The sequence below is a fragment of the Tachypleus tridentatus genome, chromosome 7, assembly GCF_004210375.1.
Source record: "Tachypleus tridentatus isolate NWPU-2018 chromosome 7, ASM421037v1, whole genome shotgun sequence".
In the NCBI taxonomy this organism is placed as follows: domain Eukaryota; kingdom Metazoa; phylum Arthropoda; class Merostomata; order Xiphosura; family Limulidae; genus Tachypleus; species Tachypleus tridentatus.
This window is the reverse complement of record NC_134831.1, coordinates 155,576,147-155,584,631: the sequence shown is the minus strand read 5'-3', so window position 1 is coordinate 155,584,631 and position 8,485 is coordinate 155,576,147. Positions and strand designations below refer to the sequence as shown.

The following is an 8,485-nucleotide window of genomic DNA, read 5'->3' as shown; positions in this document are numbered from 1 at the left end:
CGTGTCTATCAAGGGGAATAGACCCGTGATTTTCGCATTGTAATTCTAAAGATTTACCTCTGTTCCATGGAAGAACTAACAAGTGAAGACAAAACAGTTTTTCCTATTCTCTATTTTATATTAAAATGTATTTTACATTGGAATTCTTTGGTAGACACAAATGCTTTATTCTGTTAATGATTTCATTTTGTACATCTTTTATTTTATCATCATAACTTTTATGTACTGTATTAATGTCATTCTTCACTTGTTTAGTTTTTTTCGTTACAGACTTTCTGAACTTCTTTAATCCTGTAATTACATCCTCTGTATACTTTGTTGAAGTATTATTGTATATATATTTTTTTCATCTTGTTATTGTAATCCCACTGTATATCCTAATAATTTCGTGACTTTTGTCTTCAATCAAATATATTATTTATTCTCAATTATTCTTTAAACATTGGACTCTGCTAACTCATTGTTACAAGTCTGAAGGCTGGTTACAGTAAAAATTGCGTTTCAATGTATAACTTTGCGCTTAATAATGAACAGACAAACAAATTAATCTATATACGTCTTTTTATTACATCTCTTTCTTTTCTCTTATCATTTTACTACTACTTCTTTTATATAAACTTCTTGTTTATCTTCTTTTAACTTTCTATTTCATTCTTCTATTTTCTGTTTATTCATTCTTCACCTTCACTTCATTTGTTGTTACTTCCAAGCGGTTGTTCCTTGCAGTTGAAGTTTAGTTAACGTTCAGTTTTTTCCACCAAAATTATCCCAATTTTTGAGTTGTAAAGGAATCTTCTCTTTTTATTGATTAATTGGTAGTTTTAAGACTTAGTTAAAGTCTTTTTATTAGTGATTGTTTGTTTGTTATTGAATTTCGCACAAAGCTACTCGAGGGCTATCTATGCCAGCCCTCCCTAATTTAGCAGTGTAAGACTAGAGGGAAGGCAGCTAGTCATCACCACCCACCGCCAACTCTTGGGCTACTCTTTTACCAACGAATAGTGGGATTGACCATCACATTATAACGCCCACACGGCTGGGAGGGCGAGCATGTTTGGCGCGACGGGGATGCGAACCCGCGACCCTCAGATTACGAGTCGCACGCCTTAACACGCTTGGCCATGCCGGGCCTTTTATTAGTGAACAGTAATATATTACATTTTAATCTTAAATTATAGTTAAAGGGCATCTCTTATGTTTAAGTCTATTAAAATGTTAGAACGTCCATGTAGAGATTATTTGTTCGAAGGAAAAACGAAAGTTAAGGTGTTTTTTCTTCATTTTTAAGTTGAACTTAATTGTTGGCTTAAAGTGAAACCAACAACAGAATAAATGGAGAGTGTGATATGCAAATAAATATATGTCATATTTTCCCACCATCTTCAAAATAGATGATTATGTTTATCTAGAATGTGCTTTTAATAACTGTATTAATAAATGGCTTTCTGATTAACAATTCGTGAGATGAGAACATTGAATTTAGAATTGATTTAAGATATTAATCATGATTTAAAATGTTTATGGAAAACGGATACAGGTAAATACAACGAAAAGAAAACAGAGACTGACATTCCGGATTTCAACAAAAAGAAAGGGCAACGGTCCATAGTCAGGGTCACAGGTTGGCGAAAATCCAGTGCCGTTTTACTTTTTGTGGTAGTGTGTAATACCCCGAGAAACCCCACATGCGATTATGTTTTTATGTATCTTATTACCTTTCCAACGTGATTACTGTTTGTAAATAGTCAATAATATTGTATATCCATATTATTATTGTTCTTTCTACCACGTTTATATTTTTGATATTGTATTTTCTGTTGTGCCCAATTATCATTATAGCAAATTTACGATTGGAAACGGATTTTTTTACAATTATGGTCATAAACACGTGTTTGCTTTTGTCCAAAATAACATTTATTTAAAAAATTTCACTCAGTATTAAATGTGTCTATCATGAAAGTATGTAGAAAGAATGTGTATATAGACTACTACCTTTTTCAAATATTTATTTTAAACATATTTTGAACATTCATAAATGTATTATTATTATAATCCGAGGGTCGCGGGTTCGAATCCAGGTCGCACCAAACATGCTCACCCTTTCAGCCGTGGGGACGATATAATGTTACGGTCAATCCCACTATTCGTTGATAAAAGAGTAGCCCAAGAGTTAGCGGTGGGTGGTGATGATTAGCTGTCTTCCCTCTGGTCTTACACTACTAAATCAGGGACGACTAGCGCAGATAGCCCTCGAGTAGCTTTGCGCGAAATTCAAAACAAACAAACAAATTATTATTATATCTTACGGCCATTTTTTTTTTTTTTTTTTTTTTCCTGTAGGAACGTATCTCCAATTAGATAATTGAAGCCTACAGGAAAAAAGTTTCAGTTATCGGGATTTCGGTTGTTCGGACAATTTTTAAAGAACGTATCTATTCTGTATATCGTGGGATGGATATATTAGAAGCATTGTACAATTTTTTTCTTTGAAATTTATTGAAATCCTCAATTCTGGAAAACTCGCTGATTTTCACATTTCGGGCAGACTATACTCACCAGACAATATTTCGCACAAAATACAAGTCGTTACCACGACAACTGTCAAGGTGACTCAATAGCAGACAAAACATAGAAAATGCGTAACCAACTAGCACAGTTTATGACAACCATAATATACTGCTAGATGCATCCACACTCACAAAATAATCATGTCACACGTACTTGAGAATATAATCATGAATAATTATTCGACGATACAACGTTAAGATATTGTCGAGCAAAATGCATACCAGTTGCAGCTTTAAATATAAAAGTTGAATAATCATACATTTCAATGCTTATACGATGTCGAGACATGATTACTGAAACATACATTTCTTAAAACAGCTTTAGTTTTCCCAAAGCAATTGTCCAACTCTCCTACAGTTAGATCCTAGCGTAGGTCTTGGCATGCACTTAAACCATCCAGGTAGTGCACTGTTGCTAGTAATAAATTACCAAGAATTTTTGGATGTGTTTATAGACATATTGGTTACAAACCTAAAGAAATTTTATATATTCTTTGATAAATTGTTTAGGCAGAGCATTCTTGATGAAACTTTGTAGAATGGACGGCAACTGCCTGTTGAGAAGACACAAGCGCAGCGGACGACGTTTCGAAAGTCTTTTGCTTTTCGTCGTTCTCTACACTTGTGTTTTCACAACAGGCAGTTGCCGTCCATTTTACAAAGTTTCATCAAATCTTATATACTTATATAAATCTCTAGTTATTCTTCATATGGAGCTTTGGGTGCAGATTTTTTTTTAAAAGAAAGAATGTTGACTAATTGAAAATATTTCAGTGGAGCTAGCTCGTGGATGTAATATTAATTCCAGGAGTGGAAGATTTACAGCAGTTTTATTTTTCGAAAGGGGGCCGAAGACCGCCTTTAAGGGTCACTTGTTTTAACCATTCATACCGCCATACTGTAATGTGATGTCTGTCAAATAGTCAGCAGGCACTAAAATGAAGTCACATAAGGGACGCTTAACGTTGCAATTAGTACTGTCGTAGTGTCCGTAAAATATGCGAATATAGCGTGAATCACGAGAAAAATTGTGCAATTTGTGGGATATAACACAGCACGATATAAAAACTTCAAAAGCAAAGAATACATATATTTTGGTTCTATTTACTATTGAAACGGATTTGTTGTTGTTTTGAATTAAGCAGAAAGCTACACAATGGGCTATCTGTGCTCTGCCCACAACGGATATCGAAACCCGGTTTTTAGCGTTGTAAGTCCGCAGACATACCGCTGAGCCACTTGGGGGCTCTATTGAAACGGAATACTTTTGAGGACCTTGGAGAAGTACTTTTAGTAACTTTAATGTATAGAGTGATTAACCTTTGGAATGAATTGTCGTGGTAGCAGTGGAGATCAGCACTTTAAAATATTTCCTGAAAGATTTGTTTGTTTGGGAATTTCGCACAAAGCTACTCGAGGGCTATCTGTGCTAGCCGTCCCTAATTTAGCAGTGTAAGACTAGAGGGAAGGCAGCTAGTCATCACCACCCACCGATAACGCTTGGGCTACTCTTTTGTCAACGAATAGTGGGATTGACCGTCACATTATACACCCCCACGGCTGGGAGGGCGAGCATGTTTAGCGCTACGCGGGCGCGAACCCGCGACCCTCGGATTACGAGTCGCACGCCTTACGCGTTAGGCCATGCCAGGCCTTCCTGAAAGATAAAAGATGGATTTAACGTTTTTACCTAAAATAGATGAAAGTGAGACACCACCTTCAATAACCAAAATATTTCTTTTGTTTGCAGTTATGTGTCAGTACAACCGTTTTAAATAATTAGTTTCATAAAAACATTAAAATCGCTTATTATTAAAGAGACTGCTCAACAATTCATTGTTCCATTATCTGTATCTGTAAACACATTATGTGAATTTTCCAGCATTGTTTTTGAACTTTATCCGTTGTTGTTTCCATGGAAACGTTATGCCTTACAATGGCGGACTTACGTAGTGTTAGTGTTGAAAGTGAATTGGCAACATTTAGTAGCAGCGATGCCGAATCAGATGGGAAACTCATGGAATTGTCCGATGAACAAATTCAAGTGCTCACGGAAGATATACTGTATGTAAAAACGTTAAACCAAGTTTTGGGCGTTGGACTTACCCGTAGCTTAGTGTTTATTACACTTACAGTTACATTGAATACAAAGAGCTTATCTCTGAATGTGTTGTGTTTATGTGTTACATTATTATTATAAGTTAGTTCATGTAATTTGTAAGCGTAAAGTCAAACATAGCGTGTATTAACCATAGAGGTAAGTATTTGTGTTTAAAACTTTGAGTTACATGTTTTACACAGCTCAATATTTTAAAAATTTAAAAGAACAAATTATGAACATAAATTTTGACAAGGTCGCAAAATATTTGACCCAAAAAGAGTTCAAAGATCAAGATTGCGAGGTCTGCTGAATTAGAGTGAACAAACAAAATAATTTTTAGATCTTTAACAGTAAAGGTAAAAATACTTTTATTATTGTACTGGGAATAAAAAAATGTAGCATTGTTCTGAAAACAGTTAATTTACTGTGCGTGCATAATAAGATTAAAGTTTAACATTTATTTTTACAGATACAACTAAACCTAAGCTACAGCTTAGGTTAATACTTAGATCATTTTGCTTAGATAACTAAATTAACCTTTTGTTCTTAGGTAAAAGGTTATCACAATTTACATAAATTATAGTAATTTGAGGTACTAAGAATTTAATGAAAATGTTTATTTATCTCGTATATTAAGCTCAGAACGTCTTTTACAATTTTATATAGTTTTAGTGTAGGCTTACCTTTACAAATATTTGAGATAATTGACAACTTAGTTAATGGTCTCAAAAGTCATTTTCTTTCTATATTAGAGCAAATGGTTTTTGGAGTTTTAAATCAGAATAGCTCTTTAAGAAATACAAAATACTTCTTCAGAGGTCTGAAATAAGAAATAAACTTGTGGCTCTTTTAGGAATGCCTTCTTATTCTAGATCTAGTAATATTTTTATTAGCATGGTCTGAAGTTTAAGTGAATGATCATCAAGGATATGCATAAAAATGTTAACTAGTAGTTAGGCTGATTGGGCTTGTGAAATAGCATATGGGGTAAGATTGAACTGTATGCAAGAAATGGTTAGATAGCAAAGTACTTTGGGATTGAACCTGTAATGAATTTCATTAAAATTTATGTTAGTTTAAATTTGCATAGTGGTGAAGGAGTTTAGTGAACTTGGGTTAAATAAATACATAGTAAACTGTTCAAGAAATCCTTATTTGCTTTAATTTTAATTTCAGGAATATTAGGAACTAAATGGTTAAATTTTCCAAATTGAAGATTTGATGGGAGCTAAATTACTTTAGGAGAATGTTAGTAATAGAAATTATTTTGAAATGCCATGTTGTAAGTTATTTAATACTTGTATATTTTTTAAAATGAGATAGTGTATCTTACATATAAGAGAGAAGTTATAGCCAGTTGAGACTGAAGACAGAAAAGGATAATTAGGGGGTTGAATCACATACAGTTAGTAAATTTGTCAACACTTAGTTTCTCTTGATTATTCATCACTATTCTTATTACTAATAAACATGATCTCATGAAATTTTCCACTGACATAATTCTGTCTGATAAGGTGGTCTGTGACATTTGCTAATTCAAAACTTTATATCATTGACACCTCTTATTGTCACATAGTGTTTGCATAGATTCAAACACTCTATTACAATTTTCTATTTTTTTAGTTAAATATTTTTATTAAAGATTTCATTCTAAATGTATTGAGTCAGTGCAAGATAATTTTCATGTTAAGATTAAAAAGATCATTTTATTGTTTTCATATTTAATTTGCATAACATCTAAATGAAAATCATTTTTTTATTAAAATTTCACAATTTATCTGCTATTTTCTTTACCCAATATTTTATGGAATTTTTCCAATTTGACATGTCTTGTAATTATCACACAAAAAATGAAATAAATCTAATTTACCATTTTTTCTTTCCAGAATGACTGCAGAATTGTGATAGACAATTATAATTATTTATCATAAAATATTCAGTCCCCTGTCTTTCTCATAACTATTTTCATTTAATTTGTTTTTGCTTTTTGAACCATGTCTAAGTACTAATCTTGCATAAAAAGACTAAATTACATAGTAATTTTGTTGCTGAAGTTAAAAAAGTGAATTTCATAATTAATGAGCAGCTCACATTGAGATCTCCATAAGGAAGTCTTTATTTAACTTTTTCATTTATGCTTTTTTATATTACCTAGTAAGAGTCTATTTTTTTACATTTTATTTACTTTTACAACAATAAATATAAATGTATACATAAAAAACAATAAATTTAACACTTACATTTGACTTCTTATTTTTATTTATTTTTTTCTGTTAGCAAAACTTAAGTCTTTTTTTTTTAATGGCACTAGTATTTACAGTATAGGGTAAAATTAATGTTTTTCATCTTGTGGTGTGTTCTAAAGTTATGCTGTCAACTGATAATGAGAAAACAAAATAATTATTTGTTTAAATAAATACACAGACTTTTCATAAGCTATACACATTTTAAGATGGGATTTGCATTTGGTGTATGCATTTTGAAAATACTAGCACTAAGGCTGCTAAAATAGCATTATTCCTCATTGGTATATTAACCAATTTGTAAAGAAAACCAACCTGAATGGTCTCTAAAAACCTACCTCCCTTATTGTTTGATGCTAACATTTTCCAATCTATATACTTGAAATTAAAAGCCCTCCATAATTATTACCTCATTACAGCTGAAATTTTAATCTCACTTTAAAGTTTCTCATTACTTTTGTCAGTTTTATTTGGTAATCTGTATAATATTCCAATTAAAAGCTTTTTCATTCTATATTTTCTGAAATAAATCCAAATTGATTCAGTCTACATGCAATTATATTTAATATCATAAACTTTAACAGGATGTAACTCACATTTTATATTTTACAGTTTGATCTAGAAGGAAAATAGACATTTCTTTATACAGACAATAGTGTAATATAATACACCAGTTGCTAAAGAAAAACTGGCTTTTCATTGGTTATAAATAATACAGTCATGTGAAAACGTTAGGACACCCTATGAATGCCTGTGTATTTTTGTAACATTTTTTGATATATAGATATTTAATCTCAATTTTAACAACACTAAGAGTTTATAGAAATATATTAGGTTGAGGAATAATTCGTGAGCATTTTTAAATAATTTCATTCAAGCATTACATGCAAGACTATACAATACTTCAATGCATGAACACATTACACCCAAAACATTTGTTATGATACTTTATTTCATGTAATACCTAGGTATATAGTATGCATTGTTTTAAACGAAATTGCAAGAAATTAAATGTGAAAAGCAGATGGTGTCGAAAATGCTCGATTTTGTCCACTTGACATTCCATTTAATGAGCTGAAAATGAAAATTAAAGACTTGTGAAAATCAAACACACCATCTATTAGAGCAAAAAATTATCTACCAAATGACATGAAATATTTTGCGAAAGCGTTTCATTTATGAATATATTTTTTTAACTTGAAAAAATGCTCACGAATTATTCCTCAACCCAATAATTAAAACAATTAAAACTGAAGAAAAAATTTTTCAAGATCTTCTGTGAATGTAATTCTACAAAAATGCATATTCTAACTGAGGAAAAAGTTAGGACACCACCACATTTATTCCCACTTAAAATGACTCAACTCACTCACAGGTGTATCACACCAGGTGCACATGATTAGAAGATCATTACTCAGCATTTTGAATGAGGCTTGCCCTATTTAAACCTCAGACATTGAGTTTGGTGTGCTCCTGACTGTTGAAGTGAGAGTGAGCACCATGGTGAGAGCAAAAGAGCTGTCTGAGGCCTTCAGAAAGAAAATTGTAGCAGCTTATGAGACTGGTAAGGGATT

At 32.0% G+C, this 8,485-nt stretch overlaps 1 protein-coding gene across 5 annotated transcripts in view; it reads left to right on the top strand.

Moving 5' to 3' along the window:
* Positions 1 to 4,413: 4,413 nt before the first annotated feature.
* LOC143256967 (cilia- and flagella-associated protein 263-like) overlaps positions 4,414 to 8,485 on the top strand; it is a 97,117-nt gene continuing 93,045 nt past the window's right edge. For 2 of the 5 annotated variants that reach the window (XM_076514913.1, XM_076514915.1), the window contains exon 1: positions 4,419 to 4,631. In XM_076514913.1, coding sequence (XP_076371028.1) covers positions 4,483 to 4,631 — 149 coding nt within the window. In that variant the 5' untranslated portion in view covers positions 4,419 to 4,482. Of the gene's footprint in view, positions 4,825 to 8,485 lie in introns of all 5 variants that reach the window. The other 3 variants (XM_076514916.1, XM_076514911.1, XM_076514910.1) reach the window with 3 other exon arrangements.